General features: G+C 46.9%; 1 protein-coding gene across 2 annotated transcripts in view; it reads right to left on the reverse strand.

Annotated features, from left to right (window-relative positions):
* LOC139055909 (uncharacterized) overlaps positions 1-18,490 on the reverse strand; it is a 238,192-nt gene that overhangs the window by 78,695 nt on the left and 141,007 nt on the right. Inside the window, exon 1 of one of the 2 annotated variants that reach the window (XM_070533543.1) lies at positions 14,032-14,403. The exons of the other annotated variant lie outside the window; for it this stretch is intronic. Within the exon in view, the coding sequence (XP_070389644.1) occupies positions 14,032-14,112 (81 nt within the window). The 5' untranslated portion in view covers positions 14,113-14,403. Of the gene's footprint in view, positions 1-14,031; positions 14,404-18,490 lie in introns of those variants that run through there. 2 annotated transcript variants of the gene reach the window in all.

The following is an 18,490-nucleotide window of genomic DNA, read 5'->3' on the forward strand; positions in this document are numbered from 1 at the left end:
TTCCTCTGTAGTTTCGTGCTACATTCGGGTAGACGACGATATTTCCGTGCGTGGTTCTTCCTACACCTTGCACGATTCTGGCGAACTGATTTGCCACGTTCACTTTCTCTGAGCTTTCAATTGCAGATTAGTTTGCCCACACGATGGGCGGTGATTACCTCATATAGTACAGCGACCGCCCCGGAAATGCGTTAGTTGCGGCTTACAATCACCGAAAAGGACACATTTTGCCTCAACTGCAAAGGTTTCTTTCTGAGAAACCCGCACTGGCTTCCTTTGTAGCTTGGTACCGAATTCGGCTGGAGGACCATTTTCGCTTGCATAAACCATCCTCCACCTTGCGCGATGAATTATTGTGCATCAAGTCAAAGCCTTCGAGGACGTTCTTAGTCCTTCAGTCACGAATTTCATTTACCTTCCGAATTTATGCATTTTTTTTCTGACTATACGACGCGAACATTGTTTATTTACTTATTTATTTATTTGGGGGGGAGAGAGGGGGAGGAGGGGGGGAGTAGGGGCTGGTAGGTGGAATATTCAGGTCTTTTTAAGCCGGATTTCCCAATTACTAAAATAATTCTATTGCGATGCTAGCTTTATATGGGATGAAAAAAAAACAGAAATTATTGTTGGAATAAGAGGCACGCACCAGTTATTATTGGGCTGAAGAACTTTTCACGCAAGAAAAAAAGAACACTAATTATGACCATGGATACGCAGCAACTTGTCCAACGTCTGTTCAAACCTTGTATTAAACATCGTAACTTACCTTTAAATTCATTTATACTCTGTGCTCAAGTGACCCATCACATTCTGTTTGGGTAACAGAGGGTTAAGCTTACATTCAGCATAATGTTCAAGATATTGTTACGGGGACATGTAAAAAAAGGCAGATTTACGCATCCAATGTATTTACGCATCGAAAGCGAGTGGCCCTGCCACAACGAAGATGGTGGGCCGGGCTACAGCTAGTCTTTTTTCTTGTCTGCCCCACTGCAACTCCTTGAGGATCCGACACAGGAAAGGCGCCTCCTAAAATTATGCTTCTTGTCGTCGCTTCTGGAACCACTAACTACTAAGGCATGTCTCTATATGGAGGCTTCAGGACTGATGGGGTTTCGATCCTTATATCCCTCTAGTAATTCAGCCCATATTATTGCAACGCCCTCCTGAATGTTATTTCGACGCATTTTTCTATGTTTTGTCCGTGCAAAGTCCACGCCTGGTGAAGTCGTGCACAAAGTCCGGAAATACAGCCGATAAATTTAGAATTAGGCTGACCGATTGCAATAGATGCACTGATCATGTCGGGTAATCCGTTTGCATTGCTCGACTGCCAGTAATACGTCGTCAGCGGCATAGAAAAGAAAAAAAAGGCTTATGTACGCGAAAGTGCTGAATATTATCGGTTTAATTCCCACTGCCGCTCCTGAGCGGCTTACGTTTGCCATAAATCCTGGCGTCGGATAATTATTTTGTGGTCATCTCTGCAACGGCTGCGGTCATATATTATTTTAGTGCGTACTGTGCACCCCTATATAGCCTTCCGCAGTTGTGCCCGACCTTGTTAAGGGAAATCTCGTAAATTGCCAGCCATAAAACCTTGCCATTCTGTAGATATCCCCTAACGGGCCAGCAACGTTGGACACTGTCGTTAGTCGTAAAGGGTGACTTCCCCGTTAACCTACACATCTAAGCTCCTTCCAAAAAGAAAACAAAAAAAACACTTTTTTTACAGGCAATGTGGGGCCAAATATGGACATTCTGCAATGTAAAAAGAATACACATTAGGAGAAAATTAAATTATTCCGCTGTTTTATTTCGAAACGGCCATGTGTTCCACGGGTGACATGGGTGAGTGTCGTTTTCCACTCCTGCTGTGTTACGCGGCAAAGGCTACAAGCTCGCATTGTAACCCGGTGCCCATGACCACCAGTTGGGCATTATCCATCACTATTACACCTAATAAGTTATAGTATTCGGCAAAACACCATGTTTGAAATACGAAGCTTGCGGAACAGTGATCAAACAACGAATGTCGCAGAAGCCAGCGTTTTTACAACAGGAGTTGTATTCGTCAGGGTAGGAACTGCTTTTATGCAGCGCTATGTTTTTTTTCTTTTTTTGTGTGTGTATACGCGTAGCTTGCTGTTCCCCGCCTTGAATTTGCGAGACGTGTAAGTTAACCGAAATAAATTTTAGAAAAAAGGGGATAGAAGAGCTTCCGTCTGCTCTCAACCGTCCAACAAGTATAGTTAAAACCGCAAAGAAAGAACGCGTTTTGAGGAGGCAATTTATAGCCCTCCATGGTTCTCGTATAGCAATCAGCCTTACCACTTTATAGGTATATATGGTTCGAAGCTTATGCGCACACGCTCAGACACACGCGCACTCGTGAAAACGGACGCTTGCTAATATTGGGCGAGAACTCGTACGCCTTCGACACACCCACACGCTCACGCAGTATCCCGGGATGAAAATTTGCTCATTTTGGTTTCGCATCTTCAGGGAAGAGAAGCGAAAACGACGGCACAGGGATACACCACTTTCGCTTTTTTTTGCGTGCAGTCGCAGAACACGCATGTTCCCGCCAAACGACTGGCGAGATTCCGCGCCTAGTTTTATGCGCGCCCACTCGCAGGCACATATTTGAGCGACACATCCGCACGTTTAAGCGCACGCACAGAGATGGAAAGTGCACCGTGCAAACGCCGTTCCCTCTGCGTGCTGCTGCACACACTGCGGACGGGAGCAGCTGGCTGCCGACGTGCAGCGCCGCGACCCGGCGATCGTTAGGGCCGGAATTAGCCGGCGGCGAAGACAGCGGCGCACCGACCCGTGACTGCGCCAGCGTAGACAAATGAAGTCGCCGGATCGGCGACAAGACGTCTTTACGACACCATCAAAGACGAGTAAAGAAGAAGCTACAGGGGTGGCCTAATGTCGCCCGCGGCGCTGGCGAAACTACACCGTGCCGGCAGCGCCGTCACGCTGAACCGGAAAGGCGAAAAACGCGCTCCGGTTCCCGCGTAGTTCTTGCTATGCGCGCAGAGCTCGTATATCTGACAGCCAGGTACACGTTGCCGGCTGTCAGCGATAAAGCCCACAGTGTGTCGCCAGCAGCGGCGCGGTTATGACATTCCCGGCTTCGTTCTTTTTTTTTTCTTCTTCGTTATCTTCTTTATCTGCCGTCACAGTGGCCATGGTTACGGGTGAAGCACACATCCACACACTGGGACAATAAAATGCGAGACGTTTAATGAGTTTCCGTTCTTCCGTGCACGCTCTCTTTTTTCATTAAAATGACTCGCGATGTTCCACGTGGCCTGGACTCTAACAGCCGCACAGCTATTACGTAGGAGGCGCTAACGGCGCAATGCGCGTTAGGGTCGCCTATAGCAGAAACGAGCTGAGTTTCGAATAATCATCCGCCTCAATCCTCCTAGTCACGGGCTCTGCCTAACGACGCCTTATTCGACTCCACCGCGGAAAAGGTCGTGTTTTTTTTTTTTTCCCTCACGCACAGTAACCACAGCGTCCACATTTATAACAACGCGCTTGCTTACGAAGCAGAGATAAGCTTAGCTCAGAGAACTCCGTCTAATGTCGCTCGTCAATCATTTCTCGGGGGCCATGAAGAAAGGAAGGAACGCGCGCAATCCGAGCGTAATCGTCGGAAAAAGTTGTCGCCCCTGTCAAGCGCTGACGGCGCTTTCAATTTCGCAACTACAGTTTCACTTCTTCATGAGCCCCGCCCATTGCGCAGGGCAAGGTGCGAACGACAGAGCAGAGAAGGCGGGTGCAAGAGGGAGCGCAGTGATGCCCTCTCGCGAGGGTCGCGAAGCGGAATAGAACTCCGTGGGAAGGAAGACATTCATCATCAGAGTCCCGCTAGAACTATACTTCCCGGACATGGGTCGCTTCTGCTGTGATGCCTTCCTCAAAACATTTACTGGCACAATTTTTTCCGTGTCTGCCTTTGTCCGTGCAATAACGCCTTCCCGCGAAATAAAAACGAAGGCGCAAAGCGTCACAAAGGGGGAGGCCGACGGGACGCGAAAATTAAAGAAATTACTTTGGAAGAATGGGTGCAGTTTAGCGCTTATTTCACTGACGGTCGTTACAGCTTAAGCTTGTCGTGGAGCTCCATAGTACAGCCGGACGCTGTGCCGACGCAATATCGCCTGTAGGGAAGCGCTCGAGTAACTGAGGTGAAAAAAGTTTTTGGGTAGATTCCCGTTTCGTGACTGGGATTACAAGGAATCGCTACCGAAGGCGCCGACACATCGCCTTATCCGCTTAAGCTTTCCTTTTTCCTTTAATCCGTTTTAGCGAGCAGCATCGAGAACTTGCTTGGACCGGTGGCTGAACAAACGGACTCGCTTGAGAAGTCTTGCTCACGTCGTTGCTAAGCGAAGCGTAATTTTATAAGTGTTTGATTCACTCGACGAACAGTGCACTTCCTCGACTTTAAAGGAATGATATGGCTATATACCGGAAAGGCGCACAAATCTCGCTTTTGCGTCCAGCGACTGTCGTTGTCAAGTTATTGAACTGAACTTCTACTAACAACCTTTCAGCAAGCCTAAAACGACTTTGGTCGCTATGCTACCGCAGTTACTAAATAAATGCTGAGCTCACTGATTTGACACCTAATAAATACTTCGCGGTGTTTAAGTATAGACTCTGATTTCTAATGGCCCTTTCAGTGATCGTTGTTTTTAGATTGTGACTTTAATACGTTTTTGACGAGCACGCAGACATATAATAATTGGCATCCTACTTGCAATGGCATGTGCAGCTGACAGCAGAGGAAGTAGTTAGCTCATGTATCTGCGATTTTGCGGTTCTCGGTGAGCTCTCCAATCGTCGTTGTCGCTTCTTCCGACACAGCAGCGTTCCAGAGGACAGCGTAATTTGGGTCACCAATGACGCTTTCCCCTATAGTACAGGAGTATACAGCGAATAGCTGGTATTATGATTTGAATTATTTGGTCTCTATAACCGTGAAAATTGACTGTTTATTACATGGTACTCTGGAACGTAGTTATTAGGGCTTTTCTGTTTATATGGGAGGGGGGGGGGGGCATTGAACAGGGCACGACTTTAAGGATATGGATAGAAACTTGCTGCTGAGCTGCTCAGAGATTTATTGCAAATGTTACGCGCTCGTAAGTGCGCCGCAATGTTTGATTTTGCGCTCACGCTTTCCCTGAAGCAGCCAGTACACAACACTAAAAGTTGTCATCACGACCAAGAGCCGGATGATGGAAAGAAAGCAGAAGCGCTTCTTAACGCTATTGTTCCTAACTATTATCAGCATTACAGCAGCAAAATGTTGCCCCACGATATGCGCCGGGAGCATTAACACTCATTTTTTTTTACGATTCATCATGCGGCCATACAGAGCGCATCACAATTTCTTTGTCATTTCTTGAAGAGATTTGGCGTTGTTTTAATGTCTCGCAACGTTTATGAAAGGCTACCAGGTGGTTTGGTACTTTCACACCTATTGCATTCATAAAATATGTTGTTTTTTGCGAAGGTAAATCTGGAAAAATTTGCAGTAGTATGGGGACTAATGTAGAGAAAAGAGGCAAATTCAATTGTTAAATAATTCTTCATTCGCTTCGCGATTCTTTCAGTTTGCTTTCCTTTTTTTTTCTCGAAACAGTCTTAAGAGACGTGAATTGTGGGTCTGTTCCAAATAGCACCAAGCATCTGTACTCTGCGGTTTTCGGTGGGCAGCTACCATACAAGACCGTATATGCGTCCTGACTTGGGCGGTAACAGGAGACGCCTTCAGAGGGAAAGCGCTCAATCACGTGACCGTGGGAGACACTTCGTCGTCTTGCGAGGAGATCTCGAAAGTGAGTGGCGCAACAGCATGCGTGGCATGCCGCGGGCGCCCGTGACCATTCGCGTGGCTGCGATGTCAATCCACAGGTGGAACCGTTGTTCGGGCTCGAGACGCCACTACATGACGAGAAAGCAAGCGTGCCCAGGCCGTTACATTGCAGAAGCCTGTAGGCCGTCATCTGTTACGACGCCGATGAAGCTGCATATCAGCCTGAGGTACAGTAACGCAGCGTTTCGGGCGTGCTGGTATGACAAGGCGAGGCTTATAGCGCAGGAAAGGACGAGGACACAGAAAGATGTGGTGTGCACAGCGCCTGTGCGTACGACGTCTTTCTGTGCCACCATTCTTATGCGCACCATAAGCCTCAACCTAAAGTGCACCGGTCGTGTTGGTTCGGTGGAAGTGGCCCTCGGCCACTAAGCACAACGTCGCGCGTTTGGTTGGCTGCCGCATTTTTATACGAGAAAAATGAAAAAAAAAACTCGCTTACTGTCCTGCGTGTTAAATATATAATGCTCGCTTGTAAAAATTAACCCGGTGCCGTCCACTACGCGGCGCCCCAGATTGTGCAACTACAGGACGCTAAACACTGCAATTTGTATTTTGTAGACTAAAATAAACTTCGTAAGCAATATATGACTTTTATATTTCTTGAGGCTTCCATAGGGAATTACTCATAATAACATTCCGGCTCAACTTGGCGACCAAAATTGAACTCCAGGACGTCTCGTTAGGCACCTGTTGGTCACAGGCAGCTGACACAATGGCAGAGCAGCCGGACGGCACAGCCTCTACCAACTCGTCCAATTTTTCTTTTCTAAGTTCATACAACGAAACTCTCGGCAGTTGCTCGCCAAATCTAACGAAGTCTTGAACAAGGTACGTATTTACAAAAGAAATGAAAACCGACCAATTCTTTTTTGGTAGGGTTATCTAAAAAACAATATTTCTTGATAACAATAAGGAACAAGTGAAGCTTAAAGCTGAAAAATAACTAAAGCGGAACCACACACATAACTTTGACAAGCAAGGCACACCGTTCGAATAGGACATTTCGAGGCAGGGAGTTAAACGGTGGAAAAGAAAACGGAACAATTACAAGCGGCGGTTCTCGAAGGTCGAACTCTATATTTACTGCTGTTCGAACTTACAGCAAGGCTGCACTCACCAATTTTTTTTTTGTTCCGTTTTTTTAGGTCTCCTCGTGTGAAGAAAGGCAGGCTCGAAAGACGTGACATCTAGATGTCACTTCTATAGTCTAGCGTGCCAGCTTTCAGGTGGGTGCCTGTCTTGCGTGCAACCTCCTAACAACGTCTCCTAATGGCGCTTACTTCAATGCTCTTAGCTCTGGTAGTTTCGGCACTTACTTAAACCGTTGGGCGCCTTGTCATGCGGTCGGAACTGGAGTTCTGTGCGCTGTGGCGGAGTTCGTACGGATTCTGCTGCTGCTGCTGTGGCAGCACATATTTGGCCGGGCAGCTCAGTGGCCCGGCAAGAGGCTGCATTAGTCTGCCCGTTGGGTCTGAACATCTGACGCCAAGCGCTATCTTCTCAAATGTGGATCACTCAAACTCCGTCGTTGACTGCAGGTTTAATCGTGCCAGATACAGGGCTATAAGCGTTCGGAAAAAAAATTAGTGACTGCAAGGTAGCACCTAATTACACTTACAAAAAATATTCACTCCCAACGCCACGTTCACCTATCAGCCTCCGTCAATGCTGAAAAAGAAAGCCAATAAACAGATCCACTAGCAGTAAAACGGAGGAGCAGAGGCGACCGATTTTCAGAGGAAGCATTCGGCCAAGTATTCACGATAAGCGATGTGTCGCCGAGTCGGAGCAACACCCCCGCTGCAAGAATGGGCTCTCGAGCTGGCCCGGGAGCTTAACGTTGGTTCTGCGGTACTTGCGCGGACCGTACTACACGGGGAATGCGCTCTAGGCGGGTGCGGGTTCTTATTCGCAATCTTCGTCGGAACCGGTGCCAGGAAGGCGCTCCCAAAAGCAGGAAGCGGGAATTACGCTCCAGGAGAGGTGGCTACCCGCTGACACGTGTAATTCCCCTGGCGGCGGTGCCGGAGCGAGATTTTGGGGCGAACGTGGCAAATAATGGAACGTTCTCGGAGGGGCCAACTTATGAATATGCGAGAGACCGGTGCAGTAACATATGCGCGTGCTCAGCACCCTGGTGCGAGGTGACTGGGGGGGTCTTTCAGCCGTGCAAGCGCAACGAGCTGCGCCAGAGGTCATGCCGTACAAGGAGAGGGATTACGAGCTGAGCTTTGCGCCTAATGCCTCAGGCGGTGACACGATGTAGGTCAACGCCTGCCTTGAACTACTTCTTTTCAACTAACCTATTCAACGCCTCAATTCACCACTGAGGAAGGAGCCTCATCGCACCAACAACTAATTGCAAAAGTATTTGTGGCATTCAAAGTGCAAAGAAAGCAAGAATTTAATATTATTGTTAGATTTTAGCAAATAAGTTCATCGTATATGATGTATCTGTCCACAGACGGCGACGCAAAGCATACTGAAAAATAAGAAGAAATCAACAGCGAAAAGAACGCAGGAATAGAACAGGTGGTTTTTCAATGTGTTCGTAGGTGCCGCTATAAGGCACAATAACATAGAACTGGAGGGACTGGTGGCGCAGGGATTCGTGGCTCCGTGCTACTCGGTTTACTTCAGCTTACCCAAAAGCTCAGGGTCAGAGTGTGCTTGGAAATTCGCCAATAGTTTCTCGCCTTTTTCACTTGACTCTGGTAGATTGTGCTGATTATGTCTCCTTAAGGTGAAAAGAATTTATCTCTCTCCCTCAATCTCTTTCTTCACCTCTCTGTCTTTTTTTTCTTTTCTTTCTTGCATTCCTGTAAACCGGGAACGTAACTATGGAAATTCATCAGAGCCTAATGGCGTGCAGAGAGGGCGGCTTCGACTTCGTACGCGCGTTTCGTAAAACGCGAAATGGAGCTTCTTTTTATTTATTTATTATTATTCTTTTTGCTACGATAATCACAGGGAGGTACACTACAGATGGAAATGGCACGCTATGTTACCGTCTCGTGCCAAGGCTCATTACGTGGCGGTGTAAAATTAAAATGTATAGAAATAACTGTGCCGTATGATTGTCCGAGAAGGCAAAGAGACGCGTGATACGTCCTGCCACTGCTCTGGAAAACACAAGCTAAGGTGTTTATGCCCGCCTTAACTTTGATGGCGTGTGAACTCGTGCAGAAAATTTACTGTCAGTTCGTGTTCTAATGTGCCTGTGCCAGTCACCCTCAATCCACGTGATGCGTGTCGTATGTCTAGTGCGGCTGGTGTTATTCTCTTTAGGACAAACTTCACGCAGTTGCCGCGCAGTAGGACACGTCGTGTAATCATGTCGCAAGAAGAAAAGGATTATGAGAAAACTAATTTAAGACGATCACGAAGGAGAAACGCCTCATCGTACAAACTTGCGTAACATAACCAACGTTCGAGAAGGAATCAAATCACAGCGCTAGACGAGCATTCCATTGCAAACTGCAACACAATGACGGCACGTAAAAAAAATTCACAATGTCATCCAGTGAAATGCGTGCCTCAAATTAGCTGCAACCCTTAGAGGAGATATGGGCATGATATTGGGTGAAATAAAAAGCAAGCCTCTTGAAATATAATGAAGAGCGATCTAGCAAAACATTAAGAACGAACAAAACGGAAACACTGTCAAGAAAAGAAACCATCTTCAGCGCCGCGACAACAAACCGTCGTGTCTTTCAGTCCACCTCGGTCGCCTCTTACTTATACCGACAAGCTTAATTAAGGCTCGGAGGAGTAGTATCACTCCACAATATCTCCGGATGAACGTCGCTTGTTTCTTCGTTGTTATCGCCATTGTGGCTGACGCGTGGAATCCGTGCTATCGCCGAAACATACGTGCTGGGCGCACGCACTAATCCCTTGCGGGCCTCTTAGAAACGTGCGGCCTCTGTGTTTGCTCCGCTAACGCGAGCTCATCTGCGGCGCGACTCGCGCGATTTTCGCCTAATTGCATTGTGCGCGGACAAGCCTCCTAGCAGCGCGCAGGGCAAGTCCCTCGTTCTCGCTAGCCGTCTCCCACCCAGCACCCGAGCAAGCGTCTGTCTTTTCGCGGGGCTTGTGTACGACGTCGCACGGCAGTTCATCGTGCGAGCCTCCTTACGCGACATCGAAGTGAAAAAGAAGAAAGGCAAAAAAAAAATGAAACCCCGAACAAACAAGCACGCACCGAGCAATATTTTGCCATCGCCAATCGCGACCACACACCGCCGTTATCGCGGCTCCAAAGCTGGTAATAATTTGCTCCAGTCGCGGCGTGAAGATAGGCGCTTGCCTCCGTTTAAAGAGCAGTTGTGTCGCAGAAAGGAGCGAGCAAGAATAAGAAAACGTGAAGCGGGAACGGCTATCGACATGACGCCGAGCAATTCATGCGCATAACTGCGGAGCTCAATGTATACCCGCAGGCCGTGTGGACCTTGTCTGCGATCTCTTCTCGATATTCTTTTTTTTCATTGCTTACACAAACACACCCACGCCAGAAATCGCATGCGCTTACGCATCTCGAAGAGTTAGGGCGCCTCCGCACCGGCGCAGACGCTAGTTTCTCGGAAAAACCGGGAAGCCACGTGTGGAGCCGCCATACAGAATCGTCTAAAGCCACGATGCAGGTCTTATCGCAAGCACGCAGGAGAGCAGCTTCACCTTAAGCCTGACGCCACTTAAGCACGTGGACGACACAAACGCAAAACTGATTCGACGATGCAAACCACCAAGCTTCGCTTCAATCGATGCATAGGCGGGAGACGATGCGCCTTTCCAAGTCAGTCTGGCCGCGCCTTTCTCCCCCGTAAGTCAGCGTTGTGTTCAAAATCGAGCGAGGTGCTCGGCACGTGTTAGAAAGTCCCGGCTGAGCGAAACAACTGAGCGTGCACTTTGCGGCATGCTCGTTGCCAGAAGCTTATCGAAGACGGGTGTACACGCGGGTGTGAGACGAGGAAGACACGGATTATAGCGTTATCGCGCCCGCAAGGCGTACAACAAGAGATCATCCCCGCCCGCGCTTGCACCACCGTCTAGCTTCCTCGCATTTTTTCTCCTTTATTTTGTGCCAGCAACACTTGTAGCTTGCTCCCGAGCGCGCGCTGTGGCCGAGTTTGTATTCAAACAAAAGTTCTGGAGAACTTTTCCACGGGAGCACTGGCTCAGCCAGGCTTTCACTTTTAACAGCAGCTTCTGCTCGCCTACATCATCCAGTACCTGAAGGACAACGCGTACAAACGCTTATACAAGACTCGCTTAGTTCACTGGTGCAGATCGAATGGTTAATTGCTCGTGGTAGCGTTTAGGAGCAGATAATTCGACACCCCTCCAAGGAATTTCAGCTTGAAGGCTCCTGGTGACATGGAAGACAATGACACGCAACCATCTGTCACCAGTAGAGAGAAACGGGTGAGCGCTTAGCCAGGGCGGTGTCGCAGTTTTCTCGCAAACAATAGGAACAGGGAGACCCTTCCTCTCTCGGCTCTTTCAAATCCAAATGATTGCCAAGCGTTTTGCCTAAACAATGCTTTGCTGCTCACCTCAATGAGCGGGACTGTGCGCACCTTGTGAGAAATACACTCCCTCAACATTACACATTCAGATGTAACCTGCTCACTGATTAGCAACGTTCCTTTTTAGAGCTAACGTTCCAGAGCGGCAGTTAAGTATTGACCATTGCACTCAAGTCTGGCTCGTTATTTAGTTAGGGATAGCGTTGGCGTAGGCTATGCCAGGAAAACGCCTACTCTCATTGCACACGTGGTAACGTTTCACGAAGATATGAGAGAGATTATGATGCATAAGGGACTTGTTCGCTGCAGAGGAGATCAGGCTGGTCGATAACTATTTCACAAACAGCGAGTTCCACCAGGGAATTTCGTAACTAGCACCCAATCACCCGTGACCGTTGATGAATCGGGAAAACCCTGTTTCTGTCGGTGGGTGTAAATGACAGCCGACGCAGGGAAGGTAAACGGAGAGTGCCGATTAATTAGCAACCCGTGCCTAATGACGCCCCACTCGTAATTGGTTGGTCTTCAACGACCGCCTGCCGCAGAAAGTTCGAGGCACGGAGAGCTCCAAATGAGACCGGCATTGTGCGTGCAGCTCGTGGTGCACCAGCGTTGGGCGCCGTGCGTGTGTGAGCGCACGAGGTTGGCGAGGACGCAGTATCGCGTTTTTATTGGCCTGCCTTCATTCATTTTGTTGCTGTTTGTGTGTGTGTGCGTGTGTGTGTTCGAGCTCCACGACGCGAATGTAGCATTGGGCGAAATCAAACGAGTCGAAGTGGCCTACGTCGACGAATGTTTTCGTACATCCCTATTCTCAAAGCTGCCACGTGCCACATAAGCACGCGGTATACAAATACGCTTCAGTCCATTAGCGTTGACGAGCAATCAGCCGACATGTTTCACATCCTTTTCCCGGACGACATTGACAGCCATGACGCGTCCGGAAATTCTACTGAAGAAGACTGCCGCTCGCAGATCCGCGTCTGTTTGGATCGAAGACGAGTGCGAGACAGCTAAATTAGGCGTATTTTCTCTGTACCGCGCAATTCGCATGCAATGCAAATAATCGAGGGAGGAAATTAAGAGATCGTGCGCCAGATGTTCGGCGGCAGCTTTTATGGGACACACACACGTGCGGTCACTGTGCCGTTGTGTGACGTGTCGAAGCAATGGACCCCTTAATTAAGAATTCTGCGATTGCAGGGCGCTCAGATCCTGAACAACCTTTTCTCAACGCTTATTGCAAAGTACCAGTGGTGGCTCAAGTAGGAAGGAAGCCTACCCGACTATAACTTCCGTCTTCACACGCGTCAGTGCGGCTGAAACGAGCGGGCCACACGAAATTTACGCTGACGAAATGCTGGGCACTCGCACAGATCGCCGAGAAAATCCCGTAATCGCTCTTATGAACTGTTAGTGCCGCTAATCTATGCGGTTTTCCATCATTAAGCTGCGCGCGTCGGGATCAAGTCTCTGTATACCGAACACTGGAGAAGCGCCGCAAAGTGGCGTAGCGGAGTCGCCGCCGGCGCTTAATTACGTGCAGTAACGACCGGGATTAATGGCTTTGCTCGGCAATAAACGAACACCCTCCCCCCTTCTGACGCCCGCGCTTCCTTCGAGCTCTTCTTTTGTGCTTGCGTTTCCTCTTCCGTCGCTGAAGTTCGACTGCGTGACTCTGCGAATTAGTGGCTAAGCTCTCTGCTCGTGTTCCTTTTCTTTTTGAAGGGGGGGGGGGAGGGGGCGTTCTTGTTGTTTTCTTTTTTTTTTATTCCGCCACTTCTGATCGATTAAGGAGGAAACACGAACTTTAAAGGTTATCGCATTGGTTCGCTGTTGCTCGTTAGTTTCCCGGTATATGGGATTTTTTTTTTTTGGTAACAAGTGGGATTATTTCTCGTGCTTTTTACTAACGGGCACAATTTTGCTAGAGAAACGATTTGTAAGCGTTGTTACTAGCCTGTATAGCTCATTGCGAGAACCACTGTATATGCAATAAGTCGAAGAAATCTGGATGCGGTAAAAAAATTGTTGGAGGAATGTTATAGACTCCAGACAAATAATGCGAACATTAGTTGATACATGATAACCATAAAACATGTGGAACCGTACTTGCGACTAAAAACAGAAAAAAAAAGATCACTGCGAAACGAGAATGAACAGTTCCTAAAGGCATTCACTTAAGTTATTCTGAAACGAAATCCACTGTTTCAAGCCAGATGCAGGAAACTATCTAAGGATATAAAAAATACACAGCACAGACAGAGAGATCATATGAAAACCGAATACGGATTTGTGTGGGTAGCCTTCATACGGTATCGCATATTTGAAATGAAAAAAGTCAATTTCCAAAAGAAACCTTCCCTTTCCGTGCTTTCGCCCCTTTCTGGGGAAAAAAACTGTTCTGCTTAGATAAAGCAAATATCGGCAAAATAAGGCCGCAAGGCAACCGCGGCATTCAGCAGCAAGACGCCACTACGTTCGAACCGACTAGGGACCGTACGTTCCTGCATCGCTTCAGAACGGGCACTATATTTGCACGAACGCTTTCACACTTCTTTTTCTTGTGGTAGGCACAGTAGCTCCACTCACCTGTTGCTGTCGTCGAAACCACAATGGCTTTTCCCTACAGCCCTCGGGGTGCAAACAGCAGCCTGTAAACGCGGTATGCATTCGCTAGCATGTGCATATAAATAGCGTCGCTACGGAAAGGGCTCCCATGGATCGTTTCGATCGCCTACAAGAATCGTCTTGGGGCACCAGACGTCGACGGCGTATTACACTCCGGAGACAAAACGTTGGCTGGTGACACGCACGACGGGAAGCATTGTAAGAAAAACGCGGAGTTTTGAACACGAGAAACGAGAAAGAACAATAAAAGAACCGCCGCGATAACAAGCCCGTACCGTCGGATACGAGGCAAGTACGTTTTCGCTTCTCGTCGATACTGCGGACGCGGCTTGCGCGGCGCGCCGCACTGTGCGCTATCTCGTTTCCGCATCCGGGCATGAGTGTATTGCAGACGACGCCGGCGACGACGCGAAGTGTAGGATGCGTGAAACACAGCGCTTCCGCTAAGAGATGCCTCAACGTTTGCGATTATTTCAGACGGGAGCGACTGCCTAAATAATGCGATGTGAATTCTTCGTGCTGCAGCTCAGGCGCCCATGCAGGAACGTTAACGCCAGGTGAATACGGTCTGCGTATCGTAGGAACGTACGGTTAGATTTAGATGTCAAAACGTCACCTGGGCCTTATGATGTAGGTAGAAAACGCTGATTTTTTTCATTGTATGCGCAGTGGTGCTCTAAATATTTCTACGTCTTGTTATCTGGGTCCTTGTGAGAAGGAGTTTTACCGGATGGCTGGAAAAGAGCCATAATTAAAGCATTGTATAAATCAAGTGACAAAATGTACATCTGAAATTACCCATGTATTTAACTACCTTCGACAGTTTGTGAAATTCATGAACATAATGCACCAACACATATTCATTTTCTCGAAAAAAATAAACGATTAAGTGCTGTACAACCTGGTTGCAGGCGAGGTTATACTACCCCTGCATAACTGGTTGAAGTGACACGAAACTTCGCGAAAGTCAAAAAGGAAAGAAACTACGTAGATGTCATATTCATGGATTTCTGAAATGCATTGAATAAGCTATCACATAATAAATTATTTGCTAAGTTAATTTCATTAAATAAATAAGACGCGCTACTAGTATGTATCAAAGCACACCAGCTATACTGATCTGAACTTGTTTCTTTGAACTAAATTTGATTTACTCGTAATAAAGATTCTGGCATTCACCAGGCATCTGTTCTCAGTCATGTGTTCACAGGCCTCGATTGTTCTTGCTATCTATCAGTGATATTGTAGATAACATATCTGCAAGCATAAAGCTATAGGCAGGCGACTGTGATTACAAATCAAACAATACTGTTCACGATTTAATAAGGTTAAATAACATTGTTTGATGGGTAATTTCTTGTTTTAATCAATGTCAGCTGTCTGTAAACATTGAGAAAGCCGTTTATACGTAAATCACTCACGAAAAATAAACCTTTTTTATGTTGTTAGACGGAAACAAACTGCTTTCTTTCTGATATTGAACTGTACAAATACACTCCCTTATGGATTACCAAGAAACTTTGAATCTACATATAAACGTTGAAGCGACTTATTATTGTTAACATTTTGTTGTCAAGAAATTTACAGAATCAGATTATTAAATAAAAGCGCTAGGATTGCTTTAGAGAACATAGGACATACCCTGTGCTGTGTGATGACGGCGTGGCATACGGCTGGCAGAAGGCACAAATGCATGTTGTATTTGTCGCAGTGGACAAAAGTGCGTCCAGGTATGCGGCACCTTGGATCAGGGTCGATTCAAGCTAGTGGTCTACGCCGTCGTGCCTTATGTACACTCTCTCGTGTCTACAGGAAGAGTGGTGTGGTTCAATGGATCGAGTAAAAGATTGGCCATAGCCTCTAATATTCCACGTCCTCCGTGTGGCCGTACAGATTGACGCCTGACATTTTTTGCTTCATTTCGGAGAATAATGCTTTCTTCAAGTTCCTCATCTGTACGAAATCCGCTTGCCCTATCCCTCCTACGCACCTAACACACAACGAAAAACATAGAATCAACGAACTTTGAAATCATTCTTCATAATCTCCTTCTTCATTTCGTATCCTATAAAATATGAAAAAAAAATGGCATTATTAACTATAACTACCTTGGATTTATTTTTTACTATTACAAAGACAGGAAGCAATGCACACAATCTGGTTCTATTTGTGTTGACGCAAAAGCTGCGAAAATCGCGGTACGCACCCGTACACGCCTATGACAACGCCCCCCGTTTCACGATAGACAAGCGTATTCTTACGTTGCCCTCGACAAGGCCCTGCGTGCGTGCACTCTGCGCTCAAATGCTGGGCCCTCATTTGCCCGGCACTGCCCCCGAGTAGCAGCACTTATTTTGCTGGTTCACTACACATAAACAAAGCATTGCCAGCGTGCACGACCTCCGCAAGTTGCACCGCATGCGTTGCCTGCGACACCACTGCACGTCCTCTGTGCTGCTCTTAATGACGAGTGTGCAACGCGCTGCCCGTTTGCCTTCGCGAGTTGGGCGAATACTCAGGCGGATCATTTGAGATGGCTCGAGGGTGTGGACGAGCGAGAGAGGTGTTTGCGAAGCCGTTGCTCCTTGGCAATGCTGCGCGTCACACGGGTGAGGCATTCGTGAAAGTTAGCCAAGCCGCGCATGTGCGCATCCTTGCGCGTGATCCTATTACGCTACGTATGACGCAGTGTGGCGCAATTATTTGGGACCCATATACTGGCAATAACATTATTAAAGTAGACAGAATAGAGAAAAGGCTGCGAAATTCATCCAAAACTTGTACATGGAGCAACATCCGCCAGTGGCCTCAACAAAAAACAGTGTTTCTCCATCAGATAGCCCCATGATACAGATCACAGTATTTATAAATAAACAAATAAAAAGCTAAATGGAAATAAATAAATAAATAATACAATCTTGCCGAATGCGGAAATGTGCGCAAGTAGTAATGTGCAAAGTAAAATTACTAAATGAGCGCATGGATCAAGTTCTTTCCTGTTTATTTATTTATTTTTTTTTAGTCAGTTACTTCAACAACCGTACAGAATAACAGTTGTGGCGCAGGGCATCAAAAACTTTTGGCATGCTTGCTGCCTCTGGTTCGGCCCACCTACGCGCGCGAATGTTCTCCCGATTTAGCCTTTCCGGAAATACCTCGCCTAAGTTGGCGCCATTTCCGGTGCTTAATTTGGTCCCCGATGCTGCCTCGCTGTCTCACCCGACAATGGTTTGCTCGAAACTGATTGCGCTCCTGCTAACCCAGAAACTACGCGTCGTCGTCTACGATGACGTAATGACCGAATCCGGTGTCGGCTACGGGAAATAAGGTACGTGGTCCTGGTGTGCCCACTTCGGAGGCTTATTCTCAGCGTATATATATATAACAAGGGTCGAGAGCAACGTCGCCCAATTTGCGCCGTTACGTACACATGCAACCGTCCCTTCCTCGTAACTTCAAGCCTTTATTTGTTATTCACGGGAGTGTAGATGGGGAAGTAAAAGGGAGTGAAGTGGGCTTGTGCATTTTCGTCTAGCATATAACGCGTCTGCGCGCGTTATCGAAGACTTGTATAATCTACTTCCGATTGCGCTTTCGGTTGTAATTCTTCTGTGGGAGGCAACCAAATTATCCGCGAAAACATATGCGCTTACCAGTTGATTCCGGATGTTAAGCTACGCAACCGCTGGCTTTTTTTTGTGTGCGTGACTATGAAAGGCGGACTTCGCATTCCGCTTTACGAGAAAGCGTTAGCTTGGGGGCTCCCATACAAATACATGTAAAAGGATAATTCCTTTTTCTAGGCAAGCAATGCACCAAATTTCACGATATTTAGTGCATTTAAAAAAAGCAATTAAAATCTAGTGATTGTAAGTTTCGAATTGTTCACTTATATGTCATTTCTTTATTAAAAATCGGCAAACATCCAAGATTTTCAGAAAACGAAACCATCAATTTTACAACTCTCTAACTCACCAACGAAAAATGACATCACAATCCAATGTATCCAATGAATTGGATATCATAGTACATATAAAGTGGACAAAAGTAATATAATACACATGAATCTAGAAAAGTTCAGTCATATGGAAACACAGCTTTTCAAAACCATTGCACGCAACGTAACAAATTCTCGTAAGATATATAATGACATGTGGAATTTGTATGTTTTGAATGACATAATGAATGCCGTTTATAAAACCGTGATGTCTGTTCTTGAAGCAGAGCTGTTTGTTTGTAAACTTCATGCTTCTATTAATCCGAACTTTTGAATTTTTGAAAATTCGTTTACCAGAATTCAAGCCCTAAACTGAAATCACGCTTCCATCAACTTTCTCTCTCAAATGCAATATATGTGATTAAAATCGGCCCAGATTTTATCTCGGAAAAACGTTTGTGCGTTTAAATGTATTTGAATAAG

Source organism: Dermacentor albipictus, chromosome 2, assembly GCF_038994185.2.
Source record: "Dermacentor albipictus isolate Rhodes 1998 colony chromosome 2, USDA_Dalb.pri_finalv2, whole genome shotgun sequence".
Lineage (NCBI taxonomy): Eukaryota > Metazoa > Arthropoda > Arachnida > Ixodida > Ixodidae > Dermacentor > Dermacentor albipictus.